This window comes from Mus caroli, chromosome 6 (assembly GCF_900094665.2).
Source record: "Mus caroli chromosome 6, CAROLI_EIJ_v1.1, whole genome shotgun sequence".
Lineage (NCBI taxonomy): Eukaryota > Metazoa > Chordata > Mammalia > Rodentia > Muridae > Mus > Mus caroli.
In genome coordinates, this window is record NC_034575.1 from 24,298,361 (window position 1) to 24,312,502 (window position 14,142).

General features: G+C 53.9%; 1 protein-coding gene across 2 annotated transcripts in view; it reads left to right on the forward strand.

Annotated features, from left to right (window-relative positions):
* Flnc (filamin C) overlaps nucleotides 1-11,594 on the forward strand; it is a 28,808-nt gene extending 17,214 nt beyond the window's left edge. Inside the window, exons 25-48 of one of the 2 annotated variants that reach the window (XM_021165901.2) lie at nucleotides 123-290; nucleotides 371-494; nucleotides 932-1,088; nucleotides 1,164-1,353; nucleotides 1,556-1,579; nucleotides 1,692-1,939; nucleotides 2,358-2,456; nucleotides 2,758-2,857; nucleotides 3,176-3,316; nucleotides 3,708-3,836; nucleotides 3,927-4,100; nucleotides 4,776-4,937; nucleotides 5,016-5,219; nucleotides 5,668-5,820; nucleotides 5,915-6,037; nucleotides 6,185-6,427; nucleotides 6,631-6,900; nucleotides 6,991-7,128; nucleotides 7,333-7,448; nucleotides 8,684-8,816; nucleotides 8,916-9,092; nucleotides 9,269-9,487; nucleotides 10,402-10,611; nucleotides 10,731-11,594. In XM_021165901.2, the coding sequence (XP_021021560.1) occupies nucleotides 123-290; nucleotides 371-494; nucleotides 932-1,088; nucleotides 1,164-1,353; nucleotides 1,556-1,579; nucleotides 1,692-1,939; nucleotides 2,358-2,456; nucleotides 2,758-2,857; nucleotides 3,176-3,316; nucleotides 3,708-3,836; nucleotides 3,927-4,100; nucleotides 4,776-4,937; nucleotides 5,016-5,219; nucleotides 5,668-5,820; nucleotides 5,915-6,037; nucleotides 6,185-6,427; nucleotides 6,631-6,900; nucleotides 6,991-7,128; nucleotides 7,333-7,448; nucleotides 8,684-8,816; nucleotides 8,916-9,092; nucleotides 9,269-9,487; nucleotides 10,402-10,611; nucleotides 10,731-10,918 (3,890 nt within the window). In that variant the 3' untranslated portion in view covers nucleotides 10,919-11,594. The remainder of the gene's footprint in view (nucleotides 1-122; nucleotides 291-370; nucleotides 495-931; nucleotides 1,089-1,163; nucleotides 1,354-1,555; nucleotides 1,580-1,691; nucleotides 1,940-2,357; nucleotides 2,457-2,757; nucleotides 2,858-3,175; nucleotides 3,317-3,707; nucleotides 3,837-3,926; nucleotides 4,101-4,775; nucleotides 4,938-5,015; nucleotides 5,220-5,667; nucleotides 5,821-5,914; nucleotides 6,038-6,184; nucleotides 6,428-6,630; nucleotides 6,901-6,990; nucleotides 7,129-7,332; nucleotides 7,449-8,683; nucleotides 8,817-8,915; nucleotides 9,093-9,268; nucleotides 9,488-10,401; nucleotides 10,612-10,730) is intronic. The other variant, XM_021165903.2, reaches the window with a different exon arrangement.
* Nucleotides 11,595-14,142: the final 2,548 nt, after the last annotated feature.

Here is a 14,142-nt window from a genome sequence, read left to right on the forward strand (position 1 = left end):
GTAAGTTCCAAACTGCTTTCTCACATTGTTCTGCCTCTAAGAGCTTCTCAGCAGCAGGGAGACAGACTTTGCCAGGCAGTCGACAGAGGCTAACCCCCCCCCCCCTGTTCTCACCCACCCAGGAAGCCCATTCCGAGTTCCTGTGAAGGATGTGGTAGACCCTGGGAAGGTGAAGTGCTCAGGGCCAGGGCTAGGGACCGGCGTCAGGGCTCGGGTACCTCAGACCTTCACAGTGGACTGCAGTCAAGCTGGCCGGGCTCCTCTGCAGGTGGCCGTGCTGGGCCCCACAGGTATGGAATGTCTGGAGTGAAAGATGGAAGGGAGGTGAGGTTCCAGGAGACCCTATTGACACTCCTCTGCCTTTGTCCAGGTGTGGCTGAGCCTGTGGAGGTGCGTGACAATGGTGATGGTACCCACACTGTCCACTACACACCTGCCACTGATGGTCCCTATACTGTAGCTGTCAAGTATGCTGACCAGGAGGTACCACGAAGGTGAGGACCAGCCTTGGGTAAGCCACGCTGAGTGAGAGCTTCTCCTAGGGCCTCCTCACCTTCAAGGCCAGGACTTGGGCAGAGTTCCCCTTTACTGTCTAAACCTCCTTCTGGGACTACCCCATCCTGCCCCGCTCCAAGGTTCCCTGTAGGTAATATCACCCCAGTAGCTTCGGCACCAAATGAGCATCAAGGAAAAGAGTCATAGAAAGCATATGGACTCTTTAAACAATTAACAGCATCTTCCTCTGGAGAAAACACCATGTTCAATGGGTCCTTCAGTGACCGTTCTCCAAAACTCAAGATGTCGCTTGGTCCTGGGAAACAACCCCTTCATACTGCCCTGCAGAGTCGCTCCTTCTTCCCAGGTGTGGGAAGGCTCACAGTTCTCAAGCCCCAACTCCCTGACAAACTGTCCATTCCTTCTGTCTTTCAAGCCCTTTCAAGATCAAAGTGCTTCCAGCCCATGATGCCAGCAAAGTGCGGGCCAGTGGCCCTGGCCTCAATGCCTCGGGCATCCCTGCCAGCCTGCCCGTGGAGTTCACCATTGATGCTCGTGATGCTGGGGAGGGGCTTCTCACCGTCCAGATCCTGGTGAGTCTAGGCTCAGCCCCCTGCCCAGCTGGGCTCTGTGGACATGGGCAGGCCTGACCTCCTCTTCTCCTCTAGGATCCCGAGGGTAAACCCAAGAAGGCCAACATCCGAGACAACGGGGATGGCACATATACTGTGTCCTACCTGCCCGACATGAGTGGTCGGTACACCATCACCATCAAGTACGGCGGCGATGAGATCCCTTACTCGCCCTTCCGCATCCATGCCCTGCCTACAGGGGATGCCAGCAAGTGCCTTGTTACAGGTGAGCACCAACACTGAATCCCTTCTCACCAGCCAGCCTCCTTTGAGTGCATTCAGTCTCCTAGCCCAGCCTGGGGCCATGCTGGCAAATAATCTATCCCCGCTGCCCAGCCCAACCTTCCACCCCACTTCCCTCCCCACCCCCGCCCCTGCCACTAGCTCATCTTGAACCTTCATGGCCTAACTTTCTTGTCTATTTCCAGTGTCCATTGGAGGCCATGGACTGGGTGAGTAACCTTTTTCTTTCTCTGATAGGGCTGGAGGCTGTGGGAGTGGCGGGGAAAAGTGAGATCTAGCCACGGCCTTGGCAGCCCCTGATCTGGCTTTTTCATGTGGTAGGTGCCTGCCTGGGTCCCAGAATCCAGATCGGAGAGGAGACTGTGATCACAGTGGACGCCAAGGCAGCAGGCAAGGGGAAGGTGACCTGCACGGTATCCACACCCGATGGGGCAGAGCTCGATGTGGACGTGGTCGAGAACCACGACGGCACCTTCGACATCTACTACACAGCTCCCGAGCCGGGCAAATACGTCATCACCATCCGCTTTGGGGGCGAACACATCCCCAACAGCCCCTTCCACGTGCTGGTAAGCTCATGGCCGGGGTGGGGCTGGAGGGCAGGGTGGGGCTTGTGCAGAATATGCCTCTTAGTAGCTGCAAGGGCTCCTGGGAGCTGCCCTCAAGGAATCAGAGGACTTGTCCCCATGTCTGACAAATGGATCCTGGAGCCAGAGTACTCTAGAATGAGCCCTTACGATCCCTGCAGCCTCCCAACGTGCAGGGAGGCGGCGCAGCTCCGACTGTGACCTGAGAGGTGCCAACCCTCTTTGGAGGAGTTCACTGTGTTCTTCTCTGACTTTTGGGCTGCTGTCCCTCCTAGCTCTTGTTTCTACAGAGGTGGCCCTGCAGGACAAGGATAGAACACCTGAGATACCCATCCAGGACTTCAGTCAGTCCTGGGACCTGGATCCCCCCACATTGTGTGCCCTGTGCCTTACTCTCCAGGCCTGTGACCCGCTGCCTCACGTGGAGGAGCCCGCAGAAGTGCTGCAGATGCACCAGCCCTATGCCCCTCTTCGGCCTGGCACCTGCCCCACGCACTGGGTACTAGAGCTTCCCACAACAGGCCTCACCATCCTTCTCCCTACTTTCTTCATTCCTCCTTCTGTTGTTCTGCAGGCTTGGGCCACGCATGGTTGGGCCTCTTGGGGAATAGGCAGGCATTAGGATGGGCAGAGGGAGCCCAAATCTGGGTATGGCGCCCCTTCTTCTGCAGCTGATGCGTCTCTCCTGCCGCTCCGGTTTCACTATTAACCTTGTTCTTTCTTCGTTCTCTCTGACTCCGTGAGACAGGCCACACTCCCCAGCCTTCTCCACCAATGCTCCCTTCTCTCACCCACTGCAGGCCACAGAGGAGCCCGTGGTGCCTGTGGAGCCTCTGGAATCCATGCTGAGGCCTTTCAACTTGGTCATCCCCTTCACTGTGCAGAAAGGGGAGCTGACAGGTAATGGGTGCCCCACGCATGAGACTCTCGAGAACTGAGAACGCCTCTTGGCCTTTCCGCTAAGATCAAGTGTAAGGATGAGCCCTAGGGCCCAGAGAGGAAAACAAATTAGGTTGAGACTCACAGGTTGAGCAGAGGCTGGAACTCAGGGTCAAGCCCTCTGTCTCCTAGTCCGGGAGTCCTTCTATTCCTGAACAGGCTGCTTCCCAGTGTCTGGCCTCTGGGGAAAGCAGAGGCCCTTGAGAACAGGCCCCAGGACTGCAGGGATGTGTGGTGGGGGAAACCAGCGTCCCACATGTAAGTGTGTCTGCCTTCCAGGGGAAGTCCGGATGCCTTCTGGAAAAACAGCGCGCCCCAACATCACTGACAACAAAGATGGAACCATCACAGTGAGATATGCGCCGACAGAGAAGGGCCTGCACCAGATGGGGATCAAGTACGACGGCAACCATATCCCTGGTGAGTCGGGGGCAGGGTGAGACCACAGCAAGAGGAGCTGACCCCATGTTGGTCTGCGGTCCTCCTTTAAATACATATGTAAGAACCTGGTGGATTTCTGAGTTCGAGGCCAGCCTGGTCTGCAGAGTGAGTTCCAGACAGCCAGGGCTACACAGAGAAACCCTGTCTCAAAAACCAAAAACAAACAAACAAAAAAGAACCTGCCATGTACAGGCACCATGGGAGGTCCTGGGGAAGTGTGTGTCTTGGTGGTAATGGGCTTCTAAGAGCCAAGTCCATGTGGCAGAGACACAGGGCTCAACATCCAAGGCTGTTGAAGACGCTGGGGGCCAACATGGGTGCAGGAAGCCCCTGTCCCTATGCTAATCCAGCTCCACCTGTCAATCCCCAGGGAGCCCTCTGCAGTTCTATGTGGATGCCATCAACAGCCGCCACGTCAGTGCCTACGGGCCAGGCCTGAGCCATGGCATGGTCAACAAGCCTGCCACCTTCACAATTGTCACCAAGGATGCTGGGGAAGGTGAGGAGAGCTGCTAATAGAGGTGAAGGGGCTTGCCAGGTTGGCGGCACAAGGATAGACCCTCTGACCTCAGCCCCCTTTCGCTCACAGGGGGGCTGTCACTGGCTGTGGAGGGCCCATCCAAGGCAGAGATCACCTGCAAGGACAACAAGGATGGCACCTGTACCGTGTCCTACCTGCCCACAGCACCCGGAGACTACAGCATCATCGTGCGCTTTGACGACAAGCACATCCCAGGGAGCCCCTTCACGGCCAAGATCACAGGTGAGGCGGTGAGGTGGACATTCAGGCATGGGCAGCCTGCCACACCCATGCTCGAGTCAGTTCACTCAGGATGTTTGGACAGAGACTGCTAGGCAGGAGGAGAACATCTTGAGATAAATGTGAGGATGTTGTTCTCCAGAGCAGGCGAGGAACATCCGAACATCCTGCCATCCCATGCTTTAAAAGACATGATCATCTATGTCAGCTCAAGGCCAGCCTAGCCTACAATAGTGAGCTCTAGGACAGCCAAGCCTACATAGAGAGACCATGTCTCAAAATACCAAAAAAAAAAAAAAAAATATTTCAGTTTTCAAGTTACTCTTTAAAAGGTAGGGTATTGACACTGTTTTTGATACCTTGAGAAAACCCAGAGACAGATTAGCACTGTGATCAGAGTCAGAGAGAGAGAGAGAGAGAGAGAGAGAGAGAGAGAGAGAGAGAGAGAGAGAGAGAGAGCGAGCATCTGGTGTCTTGTTCTGTCACTCCATGTGACTCAGGATTAAATGCATAAAGGTTCAAGGAGAGACTTAGCATTCCCAGGACTGAGACAGGCTCGGTGAACAGAGACGCTGGGTCCTTCTGAGGCTGTTAGTAGTTAAGGTGAGTGCAGACCAGGGGTGCTAGAGTCTGTGTGGAGCCAACAGCCTGATCTGTCCCAACTGTCATCTGTCCCAGGTGATGACTCAATGAGAACGTCACAGCTTAATGTGGGCACCTCCACCGATGTGTCACTGAAGATCACGGAGGGTGACCTCAGCCAGCTGACAGCCAGCATCCGTGCTCCTTCAGGCAATGAAGAGCCATGCCTGCTGAAGCGCCTGCCCAACAGGCACATTGGTGAGTACAGGGACTCTTGAGGGTTCCTGGGTGGGAGAGGCCTCGGGGGATGTTCTGCTGACTGTCCCCTCTCCACAGGGATCTCCTTTACCCCCAAGGAGGTCGGGGAGCACGTGGTGAGCGTGCGCAAGAGTGGCAAGCACGTCACCAACAGCCCCTTTAAGATTTTGGTGGGGCCTTCAGAGATCGGGGATGCCAGCAAAGTTCGAGTCTGGGGCAAAGGCCTTTCCGAGGGACAAACCTTCCAAGTGGCAGAGTTCATTGTGGACACTCGCAATGCAGGTACTTCTCATCCCAGAATCCCCCATCTAGTTAGCACTCCACAGATTCTTGTCCCTGTTTCCTGCCTGTGGCCTCCCTCCTCTGGCCACCTCCTCCTCCCCTGGGCTTCCTGGACCTGTTGGGATTCAGTCTGGAGCCCACCGGGGGAAAGTGAATGTCCCCAGTCAGTCAGCAGTGCCATAGCTAAGAGGAAGCTCAGCTGTCCCCATTCCCTGGAATCCAAGAGGTCCGCACTATGGAACTTTCCAGAATGCTTCTTTAGAAGGCTTTGATGACAAACACTGGCTCACCTCTCTACATCTTGTGGTACCATCTTCCTTAGCGGTCACTACATTCATTTGACGTCTATTCTAGGCAGAGTGTCCTTCGTGGGGCAGGAGAGCGGCGTGGGTGCTTGCAGGTACCATGGGGCTCAGGGGAGACATTTTCCTCACATCCTTTCCCTTAGGTTATGGAGGCCTGGGGCTGAGCATCGAAGGCCCTAGCAAGGTGGACATTAACTGTGAGGATATGGAAGACGGTACATGCAAAGTCACCTACTGCCCAACTGAACCCGGCACCTACATCATCAATATTAAGTTTGCTGACAAGCATGTACCTGGTAAGGCTCTGGGCGGGGACCCAGTGGGGACAAATCTGGTGGCCAGGCAGGTCACCAGATCAGAGAACCTGATCTTCTCCTTTCTCACTTACAGGAAGCCCCTTCACCGTGAAGGTGACTGGTGAGGGACGCATGAAGGAAAGCATCACTCGGCGCAGACAGGCACCCTCCATTGCCACCATTGGTAGCACCTGTGACCTCAACCTCAAGATCCCAGGTAGGCACTGTAAAGGCAGAGGAGAGCCAGGGCGGAGCGGGGTCGGCCATGGGATGCCCTTGCAGCCTTGATTGAGCCTGCCCTGGGGCCTCTGTCCTGCCCGCCTCTCTCCTCACCTCCTGTCACCTGCCTCTGGGCTTTCTGTAGGAAACTGGTTTCAGATGGTGTCTGCCCAGGAGCGCCTGACTCGCACCTTCACGCGGAGCAGTCATACATACACCCGCACAGAGCGGACAGAGATCAGCAAGACTCGGGGTGGGGAGACCAAGCGTGAAGTCCGAGTGGAGGAGTCCACCCAGGTCGGCGGAGACCCCTTCCCTGCTGTTTTCGGCGATTTTCTAGGCCGGGAACGCCTGGGCTCCTTCGGCAGCATCACCCGGCAGCAGGAAGGTGAGCAGAGAATACTGGGATCTGGGGTCCTCACAGGGAGGCTGGAGGGCCGCCTGTTCTGTGAGTCAAAATGGCCTCATCCCTGACCACCTTGGCCCAGATGGCCAGGCTAGACCTGAGCAGAGAAGGGGGTTCACCGAGGAGGGCGGGGTTCATGGAGACTGGATACAGCCTCTTGGTCTGACATCACCCCAACCCTTCAGGTGAGGCCAGCTCTCAGGACATGACAGCCCAGGTGACAAGTCCGTCTGGCAAGACAGAAGCCGCAGAGATCGTTGAGGGAGAAGACAGCGCATACAGTGTGCGATTCGTGCCCCAGGAGATGGGTCCCCACACAGTCACTGTCAAGTACCGCGGCCAACACGTGCCCGGAAGCCCTTTTCAGTTCACTGTGGGTCCTCTAGGTGAAGGTGGTGCCCACAAGGTGCGGGCTGGAGGCACAGGGCTGGAGCGAGGTGTAGCTGGTGTGCCAGGTAAGGAGCTGAAGCCAGGGGGAGCTCAGGGCCGGGGCAGCCGACGTGAGGGGTAACAGCACTAAGTGGCCCTACCCTATTGCTGTCCAGCTGAGTTTAGCATCTGGACCCGAGAAGCTGGTGCTGGGGGATTGTCAATCGCTGTGGAAGGTCCCAGCAAGGCAGAGATTGCATTTGAGGACCGCAAGGATGGTTCTTGCGGCGTCTCCTATGTTGTCCAGGAGCCAGGTAAATGTTCACACTTGGGCTGGGGACAGGGTCTCTACTTGCTGACCAATGGGCTGTATGACTCCCCCCACCAGTCACTACTCCCTTTGCACCCCGAGTTCCTTCACCCACTCAGAACTGAGCCCTGGAACAAGGCTGGGCTGGGGAAAGTTTGCCCCTTCTGCTCTTCTCCTGGAAAGTGTGCTGACCAGCCTCCTTCCTCAGGCGACTACGAGGTCTCCATCAAGTTCAATGACGAGCACATCCCAGACAGCCCGTTCGTGGTGCCTGTGGCCTCCCTCTCAGACGACGCTCGCCGCCTCACTGTCACCAGCCTCCAGGTCTGTGCCAGGGGTGGGACCCGAGAGACAGGCAGGAGCCTAGGAGGGCAGGCCCACATGGCCAGTGACTGAGCTTGGTGGACGAGCTGGCTGCAGTCTCTTCAACCACTGTGTGCAGGGGAGGTCAGGGCCCTTGCAGGGAGCGTGTCTGCTCCATGCCTTGTTTGGGCTTTTTAGAAGCATTGTCTCCCTGTCCTTCCTGAGAGCTGGCATGTCTTGTCACTGCATTTGTTCCACTTTCTTCTGGATGTTTATAACTAAGCACATCATGAGAATAAGCACATAAAATTAATACAAAATAAACAGAGGCCAGTTTGCAGAGGACTCCTGAGCAAGCACATGTAGACTGGGCTACACCTCTCCTACCACTGCAACCAGCTCTACTTTTTCCTGGTGTGACATCTAGAAAGATCCTTTCCTTCTACGGGAATGTATACCATGCCGGCTTTCAGCAGGCCATGCTAGCAATTGGGAATCTGTCAAAGAGCGGTTATGAAAGGACAGGACCCTCCCCTCACACACACATTCTTTTTGTTTGTTTGTTTGTTTGTTTTGTTTTGTTTAAACTTTGTTTACACACACCCACATGCTGTCACTCTTTTCAGAAGAGGGCATCAGATCCCATTACAGATGGTTGTGAGCCACCATGTGGTTGCTGGGAATTGAACTCAGGACCTTTGGAAGAACAATCAGTGCTCCTAACCACTGAGCCATCTCTCCAGCCCCACTCCACATTCTTTCAGCTGACCCTCAATGCAGTCCTATCAGCCAACAGTGAGCCCCACCGCTTTAGCCCAGGCTACCATCCGCATACCCCCAAGCCCTTCTTGTGCTCTCTCCAGTGCTCCATTGGTCACCTCCTTCTAGGGGCGATCTACACTCAGCCTGCCACATCCAAGCTCTCTCTTATGGGCCTGCAGCACTGTCCAGCTCTGCTACTAGGCCTGCATGACTCGGCGTCTGGCCTCTGCTTCCTCAGCTGAGACAGGCATACATCACTCCTCATCCCCTGTGGTACCCAGCATGGCTAGGATGGTGCCCACAGGTGAATGCAGAGAGTGGCAGGTCAGCTTTTGCATCTCAGACCTTCCCTGCAATCTGGGCTGGCTGGCAGTGACCAGGCTGGAGAGGTGTGAACACTGGGCTGGCCGTACAGGAAGAACAGCACTGAGCTAGAGAGGACTGGTCCATCCCCAGCTTCCCATGACTCTGAGTATGCTCTGTGGTCTTTGCAGGAGACAGGGCTTAAAGTGAACCAGCCAGCATCTTTCGCGGTGCAGCTTAATGGGGCACGTGGCGTGATTGATGCCCGGGTACACACACCCTCAGGAGCTGTGGAGGAGTGCTATGTCTCTGAACTGGACAGTGGTGAGCTGGCCCCGCCCCTGCCATCTCCTGCCCGGCCGGGATCTCTGGCAAAGGGGTGAAAGAACATGGAGGCCTACTCACCAACCTTCTGCTTCACAGATAAGCATACTATCCGCTTCATCCCCCATGAGAACGGTGTACACTCAATTGATGTCAAGTTCAATGGTGCCCACATCCCTGGAAGTCCCTTCAAGATCCGTGTTGGGGAGCAGAGCCAGGCCGGGGACCCAGGCTTGGTGTCAGCTTATGGGCCTGGGCTTGAAGGAGGCACTACGGGTGAGTGTCTGAATTGAGGGGAGCAGGGTTAGATTTGGGGGAATCAGACATGCCTTGGTAGGTCAGGCACTTGGTATTGACCTTAAGTGCTGCCCAAGGGATCCAAGGCCCCAAGGAATCCAGAGCCCCGCTCTGGGCTGCATTCTTCCTTACTTCTTGCTCCCTCTGTCTTCCAGGCGTATCATCAGAGTTTATTGTAAACACCCAGAATGCAGGCTCAGGGGCCTTGTCTGTCACCATTGATGGGCCTTCCAAGGTGCAGCTGGACTGTCGGGAGTGTCCCGAGGGCCATGTAGTCACTTACACTCCCATGGCTCCTGGTAACTACCTCATTGCTATCAAGTATGGTGGCCCTCAGCACATTGTGGGCAGTCCCTTCAAAGCAAAGGTCACAGGTGAGTACCCTGGCTGGAGAAGGTTCACGTAGCCCAGCCCAGCATGGCTGGTTCTGGTGGCCATGCACATTTGATTGTAGTGTGCTTTCAGTTATGGACAGTTACTATGGTGGAGGTGGGCATGGCTAGGCAGCATTCCATCCTGTAGAGCAGTGCATCTTTAAAAATACAAGTCTTGCCGGGCAGAGGTGGCGCACACCTTTAATACCAGCACTTGGGAGGCAGAGGCAGGTGGATTTCTGAGTTCGAGGCCAGCCTGGTCTACAAAATGAGTTCCAGGACAGCCAGGGCTATACAGAGAAACCCTGTCTCGAAAAGCCAAATAAAAATAAAATAAAATAAAATAAAATAGGATAAAAGGAGTGCACCTGGAAAGACTTGTATTTTTATTTTATTTTATCCCAGCACTGGAGAGGCAGAGGCAGGCAGATCTGTGAGTCTGAAGCCAGCCTGCTACACAGAATGAATTCCAGGACAGCCTGGACTATGCAGAGAAACCCTGTCTTGAAAACCAAAAAAAGAAAAAATAATCCATTTTTTTTTTCAGTGCTGGGGTTTGAACCCAGTGCTCATACATGCCAGGGAAATGCTCTACCACTGAGCTATATCCCCATTTTGTTCCAGTTTCAAGTCATACTTTTGCCCTTTCAGTTCACTTGACTCCCCAGAGGGAGCCTAGAAGGGTGAGGGGCAGGGTCAGAAGTGGCTGTGACCCAAGGGTAAGCAGGGATTGGAGCTGGTCAGATGCTGCCTCTGTGGAACAGGTCGTATTCTTCAAAAGCTGTTGCTGAGGACAGGCAGGAGCCTAACGCACACAACGTTACCCAATGCCCATCTTAGAGAGCCGTCAGTGTCCTAGAAAAGGGTAGGGAGTCCTTTTGACTAGTCCCGTGACCGCCTACTCTACCCTTCAGGTCCCCGGTTGTCTGGAGGCCACAGCCTCCACGAAACATCCACAGTTCTGGTGGAGACGGTGACCAAGTCTTCCTCAAGCCGTGGCGCCAGTTATAGTTCCATCCCCAAGTTCTCCTCAGATGCCAGCAAGGTGGTAACAAGGGGCCCTGGTCTGTCCCAGGCCTTTGTGGGTCAGAAGAACTCATTCACTGTGGACTGCAGCAAAGCAGGCATGTTCCATCCAAGAGGCTTGTCTGGGGGAGGAGGGGGACGGGAAGGAAGCTGTCCAGGGATGGGGCATGGGCTGCTTGTGGCCTGGTGTGAATCACTCCTCTCTGCCTCTCTCCAGGCACCAACATGATGATGGTGGGCGTGCATGGGCCCAAGACCCCCTGCGAAGAGGTATATGTGAAGCACATGGGAAACCGGGTCTACAACGTCACCTACACTGTCAAGGAGAAGGGAGACTACATCCTCATTGTCAAGTGGGGTGACGAAAGTGTCCCTGGGAGCCCCTTCAAGGTCAATGTGCCCTGAATCTCAGAAGTATTGCCCCCCAGACCAGGCCCCCACTTCCTGCCAAACTCATACCCACACAGATGTGCCACACCCCTCTGCACACTCACAGAATCAGACACTAAAACACCTGCCTTAGGTGTGATGTGAGTGGTACAACACCCCCCCATGTCACTTGAGGGGTGGGGGGGTGCTTTATTTGTCTCAGATCAGTGTCCCTCAAATGTGGCCCAAGAGCAGACTGGGGTGAGGCTCAGGGCAGAGACTGTGAAATAAGGGGTTAAACAGGGGTTGGGGGAAGCCTTGGGGGTCATAGTGGGGCTGATGCCAGTGGGCAAGCACTGAATTAGGGGATCTGTGTGAGAGAGAAGTCACCCTCACAATCCGCCATGCCTGAGGACTCTGTCAGGCCCGTCTGGTGGCCACAACCCTAGAGTGAAGGGCTTGGAAAAGAAAGAGCAATGGAAGACGGCAGACCCAGAGCAAGCAGCACGTGGCGTGTGGACTGGCCCCAAGTGACGTGCTCTGCCCATGCCAGGCCTCCCAGGGAACTGATTTCTCTTACTATTTTTTTTTTTATGGTTACACAGCTCTGCCCCACTGGGGGTCTTTTTTACACATTGTGGGGCCCAGCTCTCTGGGGAACTTTTGCACATGTGAAAAACACCAAATAAAGCAATAGCTGTTTCGAAGGCTTATTTGTTCTTTGTGTGTGTGTGTGTGTGACAGAGACAGAGACAGAGGGACAAAGAGAGACAGAGAGAAATGAGTGTGTGTGTGAGAGAGAGACAGACAGACAGAGACAGAGAGACAGAGAGAATGGAGTGTGTGTGTGTGTGAGAGAGAGAGATAGACAGAGAGAATGGGGTGTGTGTGTGTGTGTCCATTGTTGCCTCCTGACCCAGAGTAGAGTAGAGAACCACACAGAGATGAGATGATGTGACCCAGGGCTGAGGACAAGGGACTGGGGAAGACAGGAGTTTTGGGACATTGGCTAACAGAGGACCCAAGGAAGTAATAGTCTTCCACTAGCTAGAAAGCAAACAGGAGCAGACACTGTTAAGGGTGGCTGGAAGGCCACCTTCCTCCAGCCCAGCCTGAAGGATGTTCTTCTTGTTAGGTTCTTGGAACTGTGACCACAGGCCAGGTGGTGATGAGTTTCCTGAGTTTGACGCCATCTTTGTGTACATAATGAGTTCTAGGACAGCCAGAGCTATGTAGAGAGACTCTTTCTCAAAACACACACACACACACACACACACACACACACACACACACACACACACACACACTGCGACCTCTGACATAGGCAGTAATGTTCTTTACCAGAAACCAAAGGAGAATCCTGAACCTCACTCCAGACCCTCTAACAGACCTGGGCCAACTACCCCCTCATGTCAAATCTTGGCCTAGCTCAGCTCTCTGGACTTCCTAGCAGCTTCTGAACTCTACAGCTGATAAGTAAAATCTCTTGGCTCTGACCTGCCCTCCATGTTCCATGCAGCTAGAAAGGGTCCCATTAATGGCCTTGTGTCCCTCTGGTTTAGAGCCAGGCCCCTTGTGGCTCCAGTCCCCTTGCAGGGATGGTTTTCTCCATACTCCCCTGGATTCACATACCTATTTCCCCACATGTGATTGACCAATGTACCCAATTCCCGTTTACACTCTCTGTCTCAACACCCTCCGTGGTTTTCTGGGTACCTAGGCTGCAGTTCTGGCCTCTGCTTGGAACACCTTTGCCTTCCTATGCTCCCCTTTCTGGCCAATGGGAAAGTTTCTTGAACCCCCCTGACTTTTCCTGAGTTTCGACCACCAACTCCCACACTTCCCTGGGGCACACTTCTGCCTGTGGGTATCACACTGATCTGTGGCAGGTATGCATGGCCTCCACAGTCAGTCTAAGCCCCCCTCACCCCGAGAGCTCTAATACAGGTGTGAATGATCTGTGAACAAGTCTCAAAGCAAGTGCAAAACTCCCTTCACGAGATGGGTCCCATAACTATAGACCCATGCCCCCGGCACTGCAGAGTGGTACCAATGAGACCCAAGACAACATGACCCCAGTCCTCAAACTTCATTCAGTCCCTGTCTGCTTCCTCGTGCTCTCTTCAGGTTTCCTCTTTCCCTTCCTGTCCCAAGAATGAGACAGGATAGAAAGACTCATGGGACACAGGAGAGAAAGGGGGAGCCTTCTTACCCTTAGAGTCTGGCTGAAGTCTGAGAGCCAAGGATTCCAGCAGAACTAACATTTTCTGTGAGGATCACCAACATAGAGACAGTACTCCTTTTATGTAGAGATATTTCAAACAAAAATGTTAAAATAGTAATGAAGACTAAACCGTTGTTGACAATAAAAACAAGGTGATGTCATCGGCACCCCCTGAGATTTAGGATTTTACTTATCAACTGTAGAGTCTTTCCAGGGCACATGGGGAACCACCCTATGACTTCATTTAAGCTCCTTAGTCACCTTCTGAGATGTGACTACAGAAGTCCCCAAAATAATGCTATGGCAATGCTTGAGATACGTCATTCTCTCTTGAGAAGCCCACACCCATGCTTGAGTGTGTCCAATTCTTTCCCCCAAGTCCCTCTCTGGGAACCAACCACCTTGCTAAACCTATGTTCATCTCTAGTAAATCTGAACCCAGCTTTGTTCTGGCCCCTCCTGAAATTCTTGCCAGGCAGTGGTGACACACACCTTTAATCCCAGCACTTGGGAGGTGGATTTCTGAGTTCAAGGCCAGCCAAGTCTACAGAGTGAGTTCCAGGACAGCCAGAGCTGTACAGAGAAACTCTGTCTTGAAAAAAAAAAAAGTCTCAGCTTTACCTAAGAGAGGTCTCAGAAAAAGAATCTCTCAGACTGCTACAGATGACAGTAAGTATAGAACTGTGTCTCCTGCTCCTGTCACACTGTAGGTGACAGGAAGTTCTTTCCTTTCCTCAATCTTTCAAAGTCCCTCTGGAACCTCTCTTTATGGCATCTCTGCTCTTCCCACTGGGATTTCTCACTCTCCCCTCATTCCTGCGGGGAGTTCCTGAGGACAGAACTCGTGTTCTATCAATCCTTCGTCCCTAGCTCCTCATCATGGTCCCATGTGACAAACGGTGGTTGAATGAAGAGCAGAGATGTGTTTGGCACGCTTCAGCTCCTAAAAGCTCATCCAGCCCATTAGAGGTGGATTTGTTCTCTTAAGCATCTGACCACTTGTGATCATCGAGGGCATCTATAACAGGTGCTGGAG